This window comes from Phyllostomus hastatus, unplaced genomic scaffold (genome assembly GCF_019186645.2).
Source record: "Phyllostomus hastatus isolate PE091 unplaced genomic scaffold, TTU_PhHast_1.1 phas_scaffold_182, whole genome shotgun sequence".
Taxonomy (NCBI): domain Eukaryota; kingdom Metazoa; phylum Chordata; class Mammalia; order Chiroptera; family Phyllostomidae; genus Phyllostomus; species Phyllostomus hastatus.
Genome location: NW_025334013.1, coordinates 17,522,603 through 17,543,143, shown reverse-complemented (window position 1 = coordinate 17,543,143; position 20,541 = coordinate 17,522,603). Strand labels below are relative to the sequence as shown.

Sequence of the window (20,541 nt, the reverse complement as noted above, 5' to 3'; positions counted from 1 at the left end):
TAGGTTCCAGCTTCTTAGAAACACCCCCAACACCACAGCCAAGCAGTGAGTCCAGCCTGCTCTCCAGAGTCTTTCTCTAGGTATACGTGGGCAGTTGGACTCCTTGAGAATAGTGTTTTATTGGGTTTAACTAAAGAAAGGCCAGTAAGAGGTAGTGTCCGATGTGGTGCAATTGATTTCTTTTTTAAAATGCAGGTGAGAGAAATTCAAGACTCGTTAATAAATTTTTTTGAGCATATGCCTCTAATTTATATTCATTTTATTATATTAGTATGTTATATATTATAAAACATTCAAAAATATAAGTGAAAAAGAATATTAAAAATATGAAGGGATGTACTAATAACTCAGATGTTCCAGTAGACCATCTCATGTACTCCCAGGCGTGTGCTCACTTTGGACCACTGCTCAAAGGGAATCTCAGTCCCCATCAGAACACCTCCCACGCCCAGTGGCTTATTCCCGAGGTAAAGAAGACAAAAGCACCCTGCAGGTAGCATCTGCCTTGGGTCCACCCTGCTGACCCTCACTGCTCTTGAGCGCACACGTGCAGTTGAGATTTTCACACATTTTCCTTTTAAGTCCAGTTTTCCTTGTAAAGTTTCTTCCTTTCTCATTTGGCCACTCATTAGTTCCTTTGTAGAACTATCAGCCCTCTTCTCTGCATCCTTTTGGTGATCTTCCTCAATTTGATGCCAAAATTAAATGTGAAGTGAAAACTATGGTTGTTTTTTTGCATGTGGGCTTGGCCCCTTGGGTTCTGTGCCAGGGAGGAACTTTCTCACTTTGTTGCTTACTGGTTGTCCCAGAATAGTCTCTTCCTCGGGATCCTCCTGTGCAGTTTAGCTTGCCTTCCTAGAGGAGGGCTCGAGAATTTTAGGGAAGATGAGGATGGAGTGCTAAATATTTCAACCATGGGAAACTCCATACAGTGATACAGAGACCAGGAGGCCTGGAAAGTCCAGTGGGTGTGGACAGGCCAGAGGGATGGGAGGCAAAAAGATGACAGATCCTGGGGGACCCCTAGAGTCCAGGGGTTGGAAATTTGACCTTCTTTCGTCTCTCACCTGAGCTGGAGACTCAGATCAACTTTGTGTCTGTCTCCTGTCCTCTGCTGACCATGATGGTCAGTTCTAGGAAACTATAGTCCTTCCACTTCAGGAAATGAGTCCTGTGGTCTCACTTCCCTGACCGAACAGGCCTAAAACAGCCCTGGAAGCTGAGTCAAACAGAGACAGTACCATGACTAGGAGACATTGTGGACACTAGGAGCAGAGGTCTGATCTTGGTCAGTAATAATGATACGTGTACCAGGCATTGTGTTAAGTGATTTACAAAGGTCACCTGATTTGATTCTTGAAGCAGTCTTGTGAGGCAGATGACTTAGTTTCATTTTACACGTGAAGAAATTATATCTTAGGTTAAAATAACTCGCTCATAGTCACAGCTGACAGGTGGTGGGCAGGGATCCTAACGCAGGTTCGTGACTGGTCTGCCTCCTGAAACCTGATCACTCAAGCTTGTTTCCTGGTTTTTGAAATCAGGCTATTGTCTGCCTCAGAAAGTTGAGGCTATAAATAGGATGGTAAAGGGTCTGGCACACAAAATAAATGAATTTTGCATTTTTCCAGAAGCTCAGGTATCATTTTTAGTTTAGTTTTTGAGTGAAATAATCTTAGGTAGTCAGCTGCAACTGCTGTGCTAGGTGCTGCAGAGATGAGAAAGTCCTGGTCTGTCAGAAGATTAAAGCTTTACTTAGCTTGGGGGCAGAGGGTGGGGTGGGAAGGAGGGTAGGGGTGGCAAACAAAAAAAAAAGTCAGTTCAGGGTGATCAGGATTGAGTCCCCCTTTACCAAGAGGCAGGAGTCACTGCTGCTATCACCAGGGTTGGTGACTTTGATTCCTTTCGTACCGACCAATAGGATAGCTGGTGTTGGGGTCGCAGGGTTGAGTAGAAACCAGCTGGCTCTTCTGGATACCAAAGCTCTGAGTCGGAGGACGTCCAGTGTAGGGGCTCCGCCCAAGGAAGCCCCAGTGGCAGGAACCTGAGAGAAGCCGGTGCAGTGTCCTTCCTGTTTTAGATAGTCCCACAAAGCCATTCATTCCCTGTCCGCAGTCTGGTTTCTGTGGGACTGTCCAAGGTCTTCTAAAGGCTTGTCAGAGTTGGCTGGTGTCCCAGACTCCCTAAGAGCAGTTAGGATGCGTGGTTCCTCCAGCATCTAGAGGGTTTTCTGAAAGTGCTCAACTACTTCTTCATAGTCATGTTCATCGCCATCTGCAAAGAAGCCCAAGCCAGTGAGGGTCGTGGCTTTATGCAGGTTACTTACCCCACTTTCCCACTTCAGGGCACACTTCTCTGTCTGGGCAGGGAAGGGGTTGGTCTGAGTGTTTAAGGTCTTTGCTATCTGGGAAACTCATTTGTTCTGACTAAACAGTCTGCAAACATTCCCCCCCCCCCCCCGCCCCCCATATCCCTTGGTGCAAGCGGGGAAGTGTTGAGAGAGGAGCTTATTTTCCTTGCCTGGACTCCGGGACCCCTGGGAGAGGGCCAGTAGGGACCCTTTAGCCTGAGTCCACCCCATACAGGCCTGACCATCCAGCCTGGGCTGCAGAAAGCTCTGCCCAGGGGCAGGACTGTGCTGAATGTGCCGCCAGCAGCATCCGAGGAGTGGAGAGGGAAGGGTAGGAGCAAGGACAAGGGTGAATGGCTGATGGGACTCACCTGGATCCAGTGTGCTGCACTTAGTGGGCTTGAGGCCTTTACGGGGAGGAATCTTGGTGTAGGTATTTGATCTATCTTCTGTGGCCTTTGCCAACGTCGTCATCTTGAGTTTGGGCAATAGAGGGCGTTGCTGTAGTTCTGAGACAAGAGAAGACTAAGTGGGGGGAAAAAACAGAAGTCAGCAGGGTCCCAGGAAACAGCAGCAGAATCTGTGAACTCTAACTTCCTTCAAATGTCACTTCCTCTGCTCCCTTCTCTACTTCCTTTTCAAGGTAGGGCTTCTCAGGACCCCGGGTTTTTTGCCACAAGCACATGACATGGTCTTTGGCAGGGGAGGAAAGGACCGGGGTGAGAGAGAATGTGGTTGCGGGCTAGAGACAGTGTCCCCGAGTTTCTCCACATAGGCCTCTGCTCAGTGTCCTTCCCATCTGTTGCTGAAGGGGAAAGGCCGTCATGACGCCTCAGGGCAGGGCGCTAGGGCGGAGAGGAGTACCTGGAGGGAGGGGGCTTGTACCGGGCTCCTACCTTGTGCCCGATGCTATGTGCCTATGTGCTCATTTAATCCTCAGGTCATCCTGAGTCACTGGGCCAGTCTCAAATTTATACAGGGCTCAGAGAGAGTATGACATGTCAAACCTTACACAGGGACTCCCTAGCTGGACCAAGGCTCCGGCCCAGAACATGTCTGTCACCTCTAAAGCCAATGCTTTTCACCCTGACCAGGTAGTTCAGTTGGTTAGAGAATCATCCCAATATACCAAGGTTGCGGGTTAATTCTCGGTCAGGACACATACAAGAATCAACCAATGAGTGCATAAATAAGTGGGACAACAAATTGATGTTTCCATCTCTGTGTCTGTCTGTGCATCCATTGTCCACTGGTCTCTCTGTGTCCACTGGTGAGAAAACGGATGCTCAGAGTCCAGGCCATGGAGTGAGTAAACTGCTACTGCGATTGGGCCTTTGCCCCTTACTGGGATCCAGTTTGGTTCAGTTCAGCACTCACTGGCACTTTCTCTGCCCGCTTTGGAGTGGGTGAGGTCTCTGCCCCCACAGGACTCTCACTGTAGCCAGAGAGACTTGGGTAAATCCAACTGAAAACTACGTGTCCCCCACCCCACCCCCCAGCTGTGTCCAACATGCAGTGTGAACACATGAGAGGGAGGACCCTGCCTAGGAGGAAATCTAAGCTGAGCCTTGCCCATGAGCCCGAAAGAGAGGGCTGATGTGTATAATGTGCTGAGGCAGAAGTCCTGGCACAGTGAGGGGCTTTGGGCACTTCTCTGAGGCTGGACCGTGAACCTCAGAGTTGGTGGGGGAAGACGGGCCTGAGAAGGTGACGCTGAAGTCAGCTGATAAAAGACCCTGGGTGCTGTGTTAGGGGGTCTGCACTACCCCTGGCAATGGGGAGCCACTGTAAGTTTCAGAAAATGAGGCCAAAACCCATGGGTGACCAGGAGAGGATTTGGAAGACCATTCTGACAGCTGCAGCGAGGGGTTGAAGAGGCTGCCAGATAGTTTAGGTAAAAAATAATGAATCTTGAACTAGGGAGTGACATCAAGGGTAGCAAAGAAAGGCAAAGCACAATGAACTTGGAATCAGAATGCTTATGCTCCAGTTCAGGCTTCCTGGTTAACTGGGACGTTGGGTGCATCTCAGGGCCTCTGAGTCCTCGTTTTCTCAGCCATAAAATATGGATTATCACACCAATATCACGACTGTCAGGATGGAATAAGAATAATACGTGCAAAGTGTTCATTTCTAAACTGCAAGTTATATACAATCATAAGAGAAACGTGATGCTAGACAAAGGAGAATGGCCAGACTTGTAGGAACCCTAACAGGTGAACCCATCCCACCAACGCTGGTTATATTGGTACCTTGATGTTTCCCTCCAGGCCGCTCTGTTTCTTCTGCTCGCTGAGGTTCTGACGCTTTGGGGGCCTGGGTGGGGGGCCTAGGCTCTCTGAGGCCGGTAACTTCCGAAGGTGGTAGTAGAAGGCATCTGTCAGCTCCTCCACTGTGGCTGCAGGGAGAGACCCAGCTGGCCGGCCGGGATGCTCCTCCTCCACAACAGTCAGGTCCAGCCACCGGGGAGGGATCTCGAAGTGCATCCCAGGCTCGGAGTCCAGGCTGACCACTAAGAAGGGTTCCGTGATCTTCTCCTCGAGCCGCAGGCCGGGGAAGAGGGGCAGAGGGTCAGCAGGGTGGCTGCTGTCCTTGGTCACCACCTTGACCTCACAGGGCAGTGAGAACTGGGCAGTCAGATCTTCCAGCTTATATCGCCGGGTGTCACTCATCTCCTCCACGAAGCTGCCAGAGAAGTAGAGAGGTAGCACAATCTGTTCTTGGTCCTCTGCCTCCTCTTCGCACTCCTCCTCCCCAGCCTGGTCACTGAGCCGATGACACATCAAGATGTCCATGTCCCCGCCGTGAGACCCATGGGCCTGACCAGACCCCAGCACCTCCAGCCTGTCTCCCATAGCCAGGGAAATGAACCCAGGGATCTCCTCCTCATCACCCTCACAGTCCTTCATGGCCACCACCCGCAGTGGCCGGCCGGGCTGCAGGGCACCTAGAAGGTCATAGGCCGTGGTGAACTCCCTTGGCCGTCGCCGCAGTTTCCCGTGGTAGGCTCCAGAGATCATGAAGTATCTGGGCACCTTCCGGCCCTTGGTTGAGGCCAGGACCCGCCAGGATGGCGAAGCCAAGCCATGGATGCAGAGCCCCTGGCCTTTCCGCAACGAACCCACCCATGGGCTGAGGAAGATGGGCGGCCCCTCCGGGACTTCCAGAATCTGTGTGTTCAAGGGGAAGGGGCCTCCCCGCGCCAGGACCTCGCTCAGCAGCAGCGGTTGGATGAAGTGGATGTGTTCAGAGGAGGCGGTGACATCCTCCACGTCGACCTCCAGGGTAGAAGGGATGCTGACGATGGTCCTGCGCACTGTGGAGGGGGCAGAGGTCAGCTCAGTGGAGTGGCCACACGCCACCTCAGCAGTGCACTCTCCAGCCCCAGCAAAGAGACCTGGGCCGGCTGACCTCTCCCGTTGTCTTTCCTACCACCACTGTCCCACCGTCCCAGATCCCTGGGCCACTCTTGCCTTCAACCTCTTTCCTTTTAAAGTTATTTTAGAAAGTTTTAAACATTTATAAAAGCAAAGAGACTAGTGCAGTGACCCCCGTGTACCCACCATCAACACTGAACTCAAGGCCTATCTTTAATCTCTACCTCCATCTATCTGTTTCCCTCCACTGGATTATTTTGCATCAGAGCCATCACATCACACCATCTGTGACTGTTTCTACGTGTACTTCTAAAACAAGGGGTGATTAAAAATTTAACAACCTAACCACAGTATCATTACTACATTGAAATAATAGTGATTATCTGATAATACCTTAATATAGAATATCCAATCAGTTCAAAGATTTTTTAAATTTTAATTTGAATTTTGAATGTAGCTTTTTAAGCTGCCTTTCTAAGTCCTTCCTGGATTTAAATAAAGAAAGGAAACTAAGTCAAGATAAACAATGAGGAAATGACCCTGGGCAACTTGTTTCCTCTCTGGATTAGTACCCGGCGCATAAACTCAAAGGGTGATTGTGGGGATGAGGAAAGCTGGCGTGTCTTGAGGCTGACCCCCCCCCACACGGAAGATGGAGCAGGGCACATCGCCCCCATTTTGCAGCTGAGAACACAGGCCCAGGGGGATGGCGATGACTTCCCTCAGGTTGCACTGTTGGGATTTTTGCTTTGTGCCAGGTGAACTGATCATTGGTTGAAGCCGGGAGATGGGGGGCGGGGGGGGGGGGGGTGTTCATTATACTGTTTTGATTTTCTCTTCAAAATACTTCATGGATTACCTGAGCTGCCTCATTATCCAGCCTGCCAAGCCCCACACACCATTAAAACCTGTGCCTCTCCAGATTGTGGTCTCTTACTGCCCAGGGCTCCCTGGGAAGGAGCTAACCTCAGTACCTGAAAGGACATGTTCAAGATGAGCCTCAAACATCTTCTACTAGAAAGCAAGAAAAGCTATTCAAGGCCACGAAGGTATGTCAAAAACATTAAGGAGCCAATTTGAAAAGGCTCCCATTGGCCAAAGTTGAGATAATTTATTCAAATAAGAATAACAATTTCAGTGGATTGGAACACTGAAAACATCTCATTGTGAGTTCATAATGATTTTTTTTTAAACCCTAAATCACCCACTGAAGGATGCTAAGGAGCAAACTCAGTATTTTAAAAACTAGTTAAAAAAAAAAGGCCCTTGCTGGTGTAGCTCGGATTGAGTGCTGGCCTGGGAACCAAAGGGTTACCGGTTCGATTCCCAGTCAGGGCACATGCCTGGGTTGCAGGCCAGGTCCCCAGTAGGTGGTGCTCAAGAGGCAACCACACATTGATGTTTCTCTTCTTTTCTTCCTTCCTTCCCCTCTCTAAAAATAAAAAAGATCTTTTTAAGAAATAATGATATTTCTTAGTCCTCAGCACCGGCTGGTGGCAGGGTTGGTGACACAGGTAGAAGAACCTAGTCAGGTCTGGCCAGCTGGAGACCAAGCCTGAACAGGGGTGAAGAATGGTGCCCAGGGACCTCTGCATACACAAACACAATGCCCTGTGTGTCCTGTACAAACTGTAACAAAGAGTAAGTGAGGAGTTTTCTCTTAATGCAGTTCCCCCATGAAGAAGGAATGACAGGCTCAAAATATCACCATTGCAATTTCTAACAAAATCATGGATCCAGGGAGTGTTCAGCAGCAGCCACTCACATCACACTGGCCTGTCCTTTGTGCTATTTGATCTACACCCCACGGCAAGGCTGATGCTCGAGTCAGTCAGGTTGGTGGCAGACACGGAGTCGAGAGGGGATTCCTTGCCCCACACCTCACATGACTATGAAAACTGTGCCCCTTTTGTCTGTTAAGCCTCTAGAGCTAAGTGCCTGTGTCCAGGTGTGTACGAATCTGGAACTAACACAGTATGCCTGAGACTGCCCTCCCTAGAAAGACAATGCCTACAGTGTTAGTCCTTGGCTGGCATGCAGGAATGTGGGTTTGGGGAGGGCTCCCCACCATTCCATGGTAAGAGTGGATCACTGTGCCCTGACTGGGTCGCTCATTTGGTTAGAGCATCATCCCAGTACACCAAGGTTGCGGGTTCTATCCCTGGCCAGGGCACATACAAAAATCAGCCAATGGATGCATAAATAAATGGAACAACAAATGGATGTTTCTTTCCCTGTCCTCCCCTCTCTCTCCCCTTTCCTCTCACTAAAATCAACAAATAATTTTTTTTTTTTAAGATGGGCCCTAGTCGAGTGGCTCAGTTGGTTGGAGCATCACCTGGTGCAACAAAAAGTTGCAGGTTCAACTCCTGGTCGGGGCATGAATGGGAGGCAACGGATCAGTGTTTCTCTCTCTACCTCTGTCTCTGTCTCTCTCTCCCCCTTCCTCTCTTCCCAAAATTAACAAATATATCCTTGGGTGAGGATTTTTTAAACAGTGAGTCATTGCCTAAACTGCAAACCATGTGATGTAGGCTGAACACCTGCTTTCCCTCTGGGGGTCTGGAATCTGGGCAGGGGTCGGGCAGCAGGGGGCCTGTGTGACCAGTCCCCAGTGAAAACTGTGGGCACTGAGACTCCAATGAGCTTCCCTCACAGACAACACCTCACACGTGTTGTCGCCCATCAGTGCTGGAGGAATTAACACCCTGTGTGAGCCCCTGGTTTCCTCTGGGCTTCTCCACATGTGCTTTTCCCCTTGCTGACTATGCTTTGGGTCATTTCGCTGCGATCCATCAGAGCTGTGAATACGACCATGTGCCGAGTCCCGTGAGTGCCCCCATTGAATCGGAGGACCTGGGGGTGTCTCAGGGCCCACCCAACGGGAAAGTCAGGGGACAGAGGGTCGGGTTCACGCTCCACAGAGGATGCTGGTGACAAAATCCAAAATGTGAAGAAGCCCACAGGCCAAAACCCTACTCCCTTTGACAGAGAAATTACAAGGAAAATTTAAAAAGGGGGGACCTATGGATTAAAAGGGACTTAAGAGACATATCAACCAACGGCAATGTTGTGGAGCTTATGTGGGTCTTGAGGTGGATAAAATAAAAAAATGTATGAGATAGTGGAGAAAACTGAAACACCGGGTGGGTGTTGCCAGCGAGTGCTGGCCATAGGAGTGATTGTCCGTGAATTTGGTGTGATGATGGTACTATGTCTGTTTAAAAAAAGTCAGTGAGCTTCCAGTCGAGATGGTGGGGTAAGTGAACTCGGTACTCGCATCCTCCCACAACCACATCAAAGTGACAACTCAACTACAGAACAACCATCATTCAGGACTGCCTCAGATTAGCTGCGAAGAAGTCCGACAACTAAGGACATGAAGAAGGACATCCAGATGGTGACCTTGCGCCCGAATGGCTGGACAGTGTGCGGAAAAACGGAGAGCCATTTTGTTTGGGACCGAGCGAGGATGAAGAAGGAGGCCTCTTCCTTCCTGAGACATCTGTCGTGGACCATGTCAGGTTCAGTGAGAACAGGATTAGTACTGAAGAGGATGACTACGAAGACGGAAAAAAGCATGAAACCAAACTCAGGCGGTTTACCAATATTTTAAAAAGTAAAAGACTTTTACACAAGCACTATAATAAAAAAAAAAAAAAGAGCAAGAAGAGTGGACCAGTCTCCATTCCAAAGCATGGGTCCAATCAGAAAACAGGAGTTGTCCAATGGAAGTACAAAGACGTGAACATCTGTGTGAACCCCAAAGAGCTAATGGTCCCCAGAGCCAAAGAGCAGCTCGAGCTTCTGGAGGCACTGGCTGGGACCATCCATCAGACCGAGTGGGGCTGGAGAAACACTGAAAACAGGCGGGTGGAGAGAGGCTCATGGTCCACGGCCAGGGGGTCTGCCCCAAAGAGTGGTCGGATATTAACCGGCAAGTGCTGCGGCCGAACGTCCGTCCTTGTTTGCCGAGACAAGTGATTAGGGATGCCCACTAGGAAAGTGATCCCAGCAGAAGTGCTGCCAGGTTGTCGGCAGGCTAAGGACTGCGTGACGGTACTTAAGGGCGTTGGGCTGCCAGGCACAGTGTTCTTACACACTTCAGTGTCTTTAAAAAAAAGAGTTGCACTTTAAAATAGAGACAGTTTAAAAAAGAAGAAGAAAAGAAACACATATTGGAGTATTTACGGAGAAATGCTGCAACACGTGGGGCCTTCTTTGAAACAGTCGGGTGCGCGGGGTGGGGAGGGTGGAGTTGAGATGAAACAACAATGGTGACGTGGGGTACTGGAGTCGTGGGGGTCTGTTATGCTCCTCCTTGCTTTTGTACAGGTTTGAAGTTTTGAACAATAAAGTAATTTTAAGATTTTTTTCAAAAACAGGGCAAAGAATCCCTGCTTGGCTCTGCCATCTGTCAGCCACCCTGACCAACTGGTCTGGTAAAGCCAGGGGGCTCAAACTCTGGCCTCCAGGGAGCAGGGCCCAGGGGCCGCTCTTCCACCTCTGCTCAGGCCCGGCCTCTGACCGGACAGACCCTCTGCCTCTGTGTCACCAGCTCGGCTCTGCCTGCTGCCCCCAGCCAGGCCTGGGAATACCCCGTGCAGCAGCTGGGGATTCAGTCCGTGCCCTCTGCCACCCCAACACAAGGACCTGCAGAAGCACCTGCTCTCCCCTGAGGCAGGAGAAGAGGCTGCTCCTCCTGAGCAAAAGGTCAAGGGTTTCACTTGGCAACTCTGTGTCCCAGCTGCTAGTAAGCTCACAACCCGACTTTGCCCAATTTTGTAAAGTATCTGGGACCTCGCTCTAGAATTAGGCTATTTTCCTATCTCCATTTACACCTAATTTCCCATTCTTTAAGAATCTTTGTTCTGTTACTCTACATAAACTGTGTAAGCCACCTGAAATCCCTAGACTGTGGCAGGGATCTTCCATGAGAGCAGCTGCCCAGGTGCCCTCTCTCCCTTCCCCACCGACCCCCACCCGCCCGTCCCGTCCCGACAACTCACTCTGCATGATGGCTTGGATCTCATAGTGCGGCTTCAGGATCAAGGCACGCCAGGGGAGGGTGGGGCAGGTGAGGAGGAGGCCCTTCAGGGCTGGGTCCTGCAGGGCCTGCAGCAGGGTCCGAGGGGCACCCGTCTGCAGTTCCCAGAAGGGCCCCTTCATGGACAGGGGCAGGTGCAGGACCACCACCTGGGTCCCCATGCTCAGCACACAGCGAGCGGAGCAGGTCCCGAGGTACATTTCCACCGCCTCGAGCATGAGGGGCTGCTCCTCAGGCACCACCCTGATCCGTGTGTCAATTTTGCAGGTGGACATGAACCAGATGGGCAGCTGCTTGGAGCTCTGGACTACAGCAGAGACAAGTTCCTCCAGGGTTCCATAGCTCTGGGGGCCGGTGAGGGGGCTGAAGTGGCCTGTGGAGCAGAGCAGAGGGGTTCAGGGTGGGGCAGGCCTTGGCTGGGTCCAGGGCCAAATGTGCCAGGCCCCGGGGCTGGCCGACGAGAACCCATCCAGATTCCCCTGAGGACAGGCGCCAAGGACAGGTCAGCATCTGGACGCCGGGGCCACAGGGCTGAGAGGTGGGAGGCAGCAAGTGACCGTGTATGAATGGACAGCGAGGAGCCGAGGTGGAGACAGTTCCTTCTGACACAGGGGCACAGACACGGAGGGACTGTTGCCAGGGAGAGAGGACAGAACGGGGACGTGCTCCTCGCCAGAGCCACTGACCGCTGCCATATTTTCCTACCTCCTGACTCCCCCTGCCTCTGACCTCGCCAACTTGGCCTCCAGATGCCTCAGGGCTGCTCCAGTGCCGCACACCCAACAGCTGTCACCCCACCCAGGGGCAGTGCCACTGTCCCTCTCTCCCAAACTAGGAGCCCAGGAGCCACTGACCGAATGAGCTCTGACCACCCCCACCCCTTACGTGTCTGCCCATTCTGGGTGCTCTCCTCCCTGTCCCTCCCCCACCCTGTCCATTCCTCTCTTGTCTAAACTAACCCCACATATGGGCGTAACTTCACTTCAGAGACTTTCCTGCCCCAAACACGCATCACACATCCAATCCAGGAAACATCTCGCAAACCCGGACTGAGGGACACTCTGCGAAAGCACTGGTCTGGACTCCTCGCAAACGTGGATGTGAGGACCAGGAAAGGCTGAGGACCCTCCCAGCCCGAGGGAGACTCAAGAAAGAGGACAGCGGCCTGCGATGTGTGATCTGGGACTGGATTCTGGATCAAGGGAAAAAACTGCTACAAAAGACATCAGCAGCCCTGGCCGTGTAGCTCAGCTGGCTGGAGTGCTGTTCCGATACACCAAGGTTGTGGTTCCATCTCCAGTCAGGGCACAGACAAGGATCAACCAAGGAATGCGGGAGTAAGTAGAACAACAAATCAGTGTCTGTTTGTCTGTCTGTCTGTCTGTCTCTCTCTCTCTCTCTCTGTGCCCCTTCTACTCTCTCTCTCTAAAATTGATAAATAATTTTTTAAAAACTATACCAAAAAAAAAAAGAAGACATTATTAGGGCAGCTGATGAAGTTTGAATATAGACCATGGTCAGACACTAGTATTACATGGATATTACATTTCCTGAACTTGATCATTAAACTATAGTTCTGTGGGCAAATGTCCTTGTTTTTAGGAGACACTAAATATTAGGAATACTATTTAGATGTAAAGGGCATCACATCTGTAATTTACCCTCAAGTAGTTTAGGACAAATATATACACATACACGTACATATATAGTAACACATATTCATGTGTAGGAGTATGTATGTGTGAAGAGAGAGAGGAAGAGAAAGAGAGGAAGCAAATGTAACAAATGTTTAACAGTGAATCTGGATAAGGGTATATAGTAGTTCCAGCAAGTCTTCTGTAAATTTGAAACTTTTTCAAAATAAAAACAAAATCCTCCAAACACAAAACAACACACATCACTTTCGCATTTCAAACCCTCATTGGCTCCTCGGCGCTTTCACAGCCCAGACCGACATGCGTCTGGGCCCCGTACAGCGCCCCCGCACAGCGCCCCGCACCTCCCCCGGCGCCCACAGCAGCGCCCATCCTGTCTGGGTGAGCGTGGCGACGGCGGCCGAGAGCCGGCCCTCACAGGGCGCCCACTCTGCGCTTCACTGCACGTTTCACGCATGGCAACCCGTTTTAGCCTCACGTCAAGCCTGAGTAATTCCATCACAGAGGAGGAAGCTGAGGCCCAGAGATGTCACAGGAAGTGGCCGAAGCCACAGTTAGTGACAGAGCAGGATCCCCACCTAGGCTTCGGCCCCGAGTCCGCCTCACCACATGCCTCCTGCCATACCTGAGTGGCATGGGGTTTCTGGAGCCCCTGTGCGCATGCTGCTCCCTCTAGGGATCCTTCCTCCAGCTCAGGTGCCACCTCCTCCAGGAAGCCTGCACAGACCGCCCTCTCCCCTCTACTGCCAGAGGCCCCTCAACTTGTGCTGACTTCTACTGTTGCCACCTCTCACAGCCACCGTGGGAGCCCCCGCTGGAGACAGCTGCCCCGGTTCATCCTGAACCCCACACCCCCAGTCCCCGGCACAGGGCCGGCGATGCAGTGGGTGTCAGTGAATGTTTAGTAAGCGAAGGTGTGATTGAACACAGAGACGGGCACGTGGACAAAGACCTGGAACAAAGAACATCCCAGTGTGGCCACGGCAGAATCAGGCATCCTCAGGCCACCCTGAGGACATCCTGAGCCTGGAGGCCGAGTGCACGTGAGAGTGGCATGTACTAACCCAGAGGGGCGGGAGTGCGTGCAGGAGTTGGCAAGCCCACGAGGGTGTCGGAAGGGGTGCCTGGAGGGTGCCAGAGCGCTTGGGGAGACAGGGGTGCCAACCTTACCCTTGAAGTTGGGGTCCAGCTCTATGGTCTGACCTGACCCCGGGTTCTCACAGATGACCTTCTGGAGGCGGAGCTGGGTGACCTTCATCAGGTCCCCCGTGGAGAGGCAGCACTCATTCCCGGAGATCTCGTAGATGGAGCCTGCGGAGACACAGACGCAGTTTCCCCGTGCGGCCAGGGCCAAGCACGCGGCGACCGGTGCCCTGCTTGGCCACACCTGTGCGCACGTGTTTCTGCCGCCTGCAATGCCTTCCCCTGTCTTTCCCTACCTGATGGCCACTGGCTCAGCTGTGCTCCATCAGCACAGATGCCACCTTTGCCTTCTTCTAGTGCTGGGTGTACCCTTCTGTGGTACACTCTCTGGCCCTCTTCACAGCCCCGCGCCTCCTGAACTCAGCTCATAGGGCAGGGCTGACCCATCTCAGCACCACGGCGGCCAGCACAGGCCTGGCCTCTCGGTATGAGTTCAAGTCATGAGTGGGTGAATGGCCCCGTGACTCCCAGACTCCCATTCCCTTATTGAGGTTATTCAATCAGGCCCAGAGAGGGTCAGTGGCTACCCCAGCTCACACAAAGCCTGACACCCACTCTGGTGCTTTCTTCTCCAGATGAGTTGTTTTTAAAGGACGTGCAGGCGAGAACAGAGGGCCACTGACAGCGTGTGCCCCGCAGGCCGGGTTCTGGGCCCTCGAAGCAGTGTCGGAAACAGGGAAGTGCTCGGTAGAGATCTCTCTCTCACAAGAGTGTGCCGTCTCCGCGTCCTGCTGATGACCGCCGGGAAAGTACAGGTGGGCGAGCCTCGAGGCCGCCTGACCCACCCCACCCTAGCCCAACCCAGGGCATCCCCAGCAGGGCCTTGGGGTGAGGAGGACTGAACTGAGACAGCGTCAGTCCTGTCGAAAGAGATGGCGTGGAAGGGAGCCATGGTTCACGTGAGAGCAGTGGAGCAATGACCAGCCCGGGTGTTGCAATCCCTCGGGCATGCGCCGTGCAATGTGGCAACGGCGCATGCTTATCTGAAGGGTAACACCACCTCTCAGAGCAGCGAGGTGGAGTGATATCATCCACATGCTTGTGGAGGTGGCACGAAACAATGTGAGCTAACGAGAGGCTGACGCAACACTGCATCGTACAAGAGTACGTAAGCAAAGGCCTGCGGACGGGCAGCTGAGACGGCCGATGGTTGCTCCGTTGCTCCCATCGACCTTGCCCCGGCTGGCTCGGAGGCCACCGTAGACTCTGCCTTCTAAGACACTGACCAGCCGTCTCCCAGACCAGACTTGACAGGGACTCCTGGGACTCAGGTTCATTATCCCCCAATTCTCTTGTGTGATGTTATTGCTGGTTGCTTCTGAGTGATTATTACTGTTACTAGGTTAGTATGCATTTGGATTGAATCTGTATTAATACAAGCTGAGTGAATAGCGCAGTCACTGTGTTGTTATTCCAGTTTGCCGGTGTTGCCTGCAGAGCTGGTAGGAGTATTGGTGGCCCGGCCCCTCCAGTCGGTGACAAAGACTGGAGTCTGGCTTACAGGAAAGACTGTAGCATGGAGACTCGTAAGGTTCGAGTATCGCTCGCAACAACCCTTCACAATAGCCCTGAGAAAGCGGTGAAAACCCCTTCCCTTACCACCAGGAAAACGTACACAGGCTCATAAAACAGTCTGACTACAGTTTTATGGGGGCAGGGCCCAGGGCTGGTGAGACTGGGGGAGGTGCTGTGGTCAGTATTGCATATGCGTCATTGCATTTATGACCCATGACTGCCCTCAAAAGCACAGACATTTCCCTTCCCCGAATGAGGAAACTGAGCCTCGGTGAGGCCCCATGGGTGGCCCAAGACCAGAGGTAAGGAGAGACCTCATTGAGACTTGAGTCCAGGTGCTTGCCTCCAAAGTGGCAACTCCTAACCCCTTCCAAGTGTCCAGGCCGGGCGCCTGAACCATCAGTGTCACAGTTTCTCCCTCTACGCTCACCCCCGCCTGCACACTCGCATCCCTCTGGTCCTTCTCTTACACTAACTTCCGTCACTTCCCACCACCCAGCTCAGGCAGAATGATGAAACTCAGATATTAAGACACACAGCAAGCAGAGTGTATCGGGAAGAGAGCAAACGTAGCACAGGTGCCTGTCAGAAGCCCCCAGAGGTAGAGTCCTTATTTGAACCCAGATCCATCAGACTCCCAAATGGATCTGGCTAGACCCGCTGTGTGGTGGCCTGTCCTGTCCCGTCTATGGCCCTCCATACGTCTCACCCTCGGTCTAGGACACCCTTGGGGCCTCAGAATTCTGGAAGCTGGTGTGGCAGTGTGAGGAAACAGAGAGAGGGGACAAGATGGCCAGGGCAGCCACGCATGAATTTGCTCGCTAAGGAGGGAGCTTCCCTCGCCCCACCAAGCGTCTTGGTTCCCTCTCTCCTCCTCCTCCTTCCCTATTCTGTCTCCCTCAGCTCATCCCTCACCACCAGCAGCCTGCATTTCCCATCTGCTGAGCAGCCACTCTGTCCTCTCCCTTCCACTGCCCGCCAGTCCCTGCCCCCTTGCTCCTTCAGGTAGTAGCGAGTGACCGAGACCCTGCTGTGCACTAACCACCTGTGAACAAGGCAGGCTGTGGCCAGGGGAGCAGATGTGCCGGCCTGTAAGGAGCAGAGGGCGGGGAAGGCTTCCAGGATGAGGGGCCATTAAGCTGAGGACTGAAGAGCTGATCAGGTCAAGCACTGTCCATTGCCGAGCAGAGCACAAAGGTGCGATGGAGGGACCAAAGGAAGCTGGCGTAGATGGGTGTCGAGGGGAGCAGGAGGCTACACGGAGCAGAGGGCTGACCTGGCACTTAAGAATCAAGCAACAGCACAAGTCCTGAGCGCCCTAACGCTGGAGCCCCGCACAGCCGCCCCTCAATCAACGCGCACAGCGGTCCCACGCCGCCTTGGCTGGGCTCCACCCCGCCGGGAGTCGGAGCTCATTACAACCCAGGTTGAGTGCAGCCCCAAATCACACGGCAGTGGCAGCGTGGGGATTCGAAGCTGGGGCGCACTTTCCCGGGCTTCCAGCGCGCCGGCAGCGCCTCTGCCCACACACCCGGGAGGCCCTGGCCGCCGCGGCGCTGCGGGTCCGGGGGGGTCCGCCGCCGCCCACTCACCCTGGAAGTAGACGCCCGAGCACACCCGCAGCACTCGCGGGAGAGTGGCGGGATCCAGGGCGCAGACAAAGTCCTGCAGCGGCACGGGCTCCATGGTCCGCGAGGCTCACTGGACGTGGACTGAGTGGCCGGGGCCGCGCTCCCGCCGGAGCCCCGCCCCGAGGGGTGGGGCCGCTCGGCCGGGCCCGCACGCCGGGTGAGCCGTTTCCCTCCCGCGCCCCCAGTTTCTGCATCTCTAGAATGGGTTGCAGTGCCCACCTGTCACCTTGGCGGCACGACTTGGATCTCGGTCAGGAAGGTTCTGCGTGAGTGGAAGCAGGTCCCCACGTCTGCAGTCGTCCGTGACGGACCCGGCGGTGCAGGGGGAAGACGAAGCCCCGAGGCCCCCCGCGCCCGCTCCCTAGCCCCGCACCCCCGCGGTCCTCCCGGTTGCAAGGGAGCGCGGCCCGCCTGGTGTCGCTCGGGGTCTCCCGGAGGCGCACAGCCCTGCCCTTCGGCTCCGAGAAGGAAGAGAGAGCGTCGCGGTACCTGAATCCCTCGGGGCGCGCCGTGGTCCTGTACTGACTGGGAGCTCGTGACCTCTCAGGACGCTCCTACTCCCTGGACAATTCTAGTTGAAAGGTCTTCTTGGGCTAAAGAGAAATCTCCTTAGGAGAGAGTCCACTCTCCTGTCCTGACCCCACAAGAACAGATAAAGCTTTTATATTTCCCTGTCCCTCGGGAGTCAGATCCACAGAGGCTCAAATCTCACCTCCTCATCTTGCTTGTTATATAACTTGAGGCAAATCGCTTTGATTTTCCGAGTTTTAGTTTCTCTGTCTTATCTCATTTAGCTGGATGTGAGGATTAATTGAGATGATATAGAGCCTTGGCTGGTGTGGCTCAGTAGATTGAGTGCTGGCCTGCGAACCAAAGGGTCACTTGGATTCCCACTCAGGGCACATGCCTGGGTTGCAGGCCAGATCCCCAGTAGGGGGTGCTCCAGAGGCAACCACACATTGATGTCTCTCTTCCTCTCTTTATCCCTCCCTTCCCTTCTCTCTAAAAATAAAAAAAAATCTTAAAAAGTAATAGAAGACTTCTAATCAGAATAAAGAATGTTTAAAAGACAAGAATAAACCCTAATTAAAGACATTTGACAAATAAAAAGAAGACATTCTTTTTCTACCACCCAAATATATTTACTACTAAAATTTGGCTGTATTTCTTTCCACTCTCTTCTGCCTGTGGGGTTTTTTTTTTTAATTTTTGATTTACAGTAAAGTCGCAAAAATAGTAGACATTTCCCATCCAGCCCTCAGCTAGTTTCAAATCCCCCAGTGCCGCAGTCTCACATTACCATAGCACAGTTGTCAAAACTAAGAAACCAGCTTTGCTGAATTAATGTTAGCTAAACTGGAAACTTTACTTGGATTTTATCTGTTTTTCTGCTGATGACCTTTTCCTTTTCCAGAACCTCACCCAGGATCCCAGATGGTGTTTTGTCGTCTGTAACTAACACGCTCTCAACTTTTCCGTGTTCTTCTCTTGACCTTGACAGTCTTGAGGAGCACTGGTCAGGCGTTTTGCAGAAGAATGTCGCTTAATCTTTTTTTGTTTTTTTCTGATGTTTTCCTCATGACCATCCTGGAGTCTTGGATTAAGGGGCATGTGCCCCTCTCACCACACCCTCCCTGGGGCGTGTGTGGCACACCGCATGACTTCTCACTGTGATATTAACCTTGATCGCTTGATTAAGGTGGGATTTCCAGGTTTCTCCACTGGAAAGTCACTAGTGTCCCCTCTCCATGTACCCTGTTGTTTGGAAACAAGGCACTGGGCGCATGCATCATGGGGGGGGGAGGTAAGCCGCACCTCCTTCGGGGGGGGGGGCGTAACCAAATAAATTACCTGGAATTTCTTTGTCAGAACGATTTTCTCTTCTCCTCACTTATTTATTTATTCAACTATCAATTTATGCTAGCATGAACTCATGTATATTTATTTTATACTCTTACAACCTAATCCTATGTTATTTAATTTGTTGCTCAAATTGTTCCAGCTTTGGGAGTCCCTCCTGGCTGGCTCCTGGGTCCCCCTGCCGGGACCCCTTCCTTCTGTCCCAGAGCGCGTCCTTACTGTCTGGTGCTACGAGAGGCTCCAGGCTCATCTTGCCTTTTTCCTGCCCCAGCCCTACGTTTCTCCTAGAAGTCCTTGTTCCTTTTATTGGAGAATGGTGTTCAGGAGCCACGACTGGGTCACTGACAGAGCTCTTTCCCACTGGCAACCTATTATTTTTGTTATCTTTTTCTTCTCTTGCGTAAACATTCAGAGACATGACTGTGCACCCCAGGACCCAGCCCTCACCTTCGAGGAGAAACTCTTGGGCAATAACACTCATGGAAAATCGCAACTTCCTTTTTCTCATTGCACCTATATCTCGTGAGAATTTCCGCCAGGCTTCTGGGCACAGAAGCAGACCTACTGAAACTAGTAGGCAAAAGCCTACTATGACAGATATAGCAAAACTATTTCCTTGCCATTACAGTTTGCAGTCTCTATTTATGCATGCAATTGCTATCTTAATAATTGGCTAAATCTCTCAGCAATTAGAGAGTTGGCTTCCTGGGGGCAGAGGCTGGGCTACCAGACTGCTTTGCTCCCCAGTGTATCACACAGAGCCTGGCACATAGTAGATGCTCAATAAATTAGCATTGAGACTCGTTGAATAAACAGGTGGAAAATATTTTCTTGGGGTAGGTTCCTGAAGTGAAATTCCTGGGTCAAATGGTAGGATGGTTTTCACAGCCCCCAAGGGTGTATTTCATTGGTGCTGAAAGGCTCCTGAGCCTCCAATGAACCTGGTAAGATAAGAGAGGAGCAGAGATGAGTGGAACCCAGAGGTACGCAAGGGCCCTGGGCCCAGGAGGAGGGTCTGCTAAGGGGAGGAGAAGGGACAGAGGGGGCATTTCTACGTGTTTCCAGAAACATCAACAGATGTGATTCTCTGATCGTGTACTCCACGCAGACCTTATACAACCATTTGTTCATTTATTCTCCCTACAAGCAGGCAAAACAAACATTATTATTCCCGCTTTACAGATGTGGGAACTGAGGCTCAGAAAAGTGGAGGAACTTGCCTGAGATCATGCACTGAGAAATGGAGATGCTAGGATTTTAACCCAGCTCTGCTCAGCTTTTCCTGCAGGCTGGAGAAAGTGGGAAGTATCCCTCTCTTCTCCATGTGCAAGTATTTCAGCAGGCCATGCAACTGGCAGATTTCTGCTCAGTCCAGCTTTGCCTAGAATTGTGGCAGGGGATGAAGAATAAAAAGACAGGCTTTGGAAACAGAGCTGGGCTCAAATCCTGGCTCCTCCACTTCTTAGCTGTGTGATCTTGGGCAAGTTCCTTAACATCTCTGAGCCTCAGCCCCTCTCTGTACAATGGGGAGTGCTGGGAGCTGGCGTGTTGGCAAAAATAACACAGGCACACGGGCACACGCTGGGTGCTCGACCTCACATCGTGTCATTGCTACTGCCAAGGGCCTCCTGTGCCTCTGACATTTGTCTGAAATTTAAGATGTCATGTGCTTTTACTCATCACTCTGCTTTCTGTTTTAGGAAAATAAGATTCTGAGTGGGAAACTGTCTTCCTTGCTGTTGCACAACATGCAAATGGAGGAACTGGAATTTGAATTTACCATTGCCCAAGCCCTTTCCACTTCCGCAGACTGGGAGCCTCGGCCTGGTCTCCATGTTTCCTAAGAGCTGAGCAGGGTATGGAGAGGGAAGCTCGGGCTCACACTGAAGTGGGAAGAGGAGGG

At 52.1% G+C, this 20,541-nt stretch overlaps 1 protein-coding gene across 1 annotated transcript; it reads right to left on the bottom strand.

Moving 5' to 3' along the window:
* Positions 1-220: 220 nt before the first annotated feature.
* On the bottom strand, positions 221-16,882 carry THEMIS2 (thymocyte selection associated family member 2). The gene is made up of 6 exons (XM_045860017.1): positions 16,740-16,882; positions 13,600-13,740; positions 10,737-11,147; positions 4,603-5,666; positions 2,722-2,875; positions 221-2,274 (listed from the first exon to the last, which is right to left on the bottom strand). Exons 1-6 carry the CDS (start codon positions 16,831-16,833, stop codon positions 2,219-2,221), a joined length of 1,920 nt encoding a protein of 639 aa, XP_045715973.1. The 5' UTR covers positions 16,834-16,882; the 3' UTR covers positions 221-2,218.
* Positions 16,883-20,541: the final 3,659 nt, after the last annotated feature.

What these genes read in the sequence shown, in the direction of transcription:
- THEMIS2 (XM_045860017.1), bottom strand. Translation starts at nt 16,833, where the DNA reads ATGGAGCCCGTGCCGCTGCAGGACTTTGTCTGCGCCCTGGATCCCGCC. An exon ending in GCTGGACCCCAACTTCAAGG is followed by an intron (nt 11,148 to 13,599) that starts GTAAGGTTGGCA and finishes TCTGCTCCACAG; the next exon opens with GCCACTTCAGCCCCCTCACC. An exon ending in GCCTGGAGGGAAACATCAAG is followed by an intron (nt 2,876 to 4,602) that starts GTACCAATATAA and finishes CCCCCCACTTAG; the next exon opens with TCTTCTCTTGTCTCAGAACT.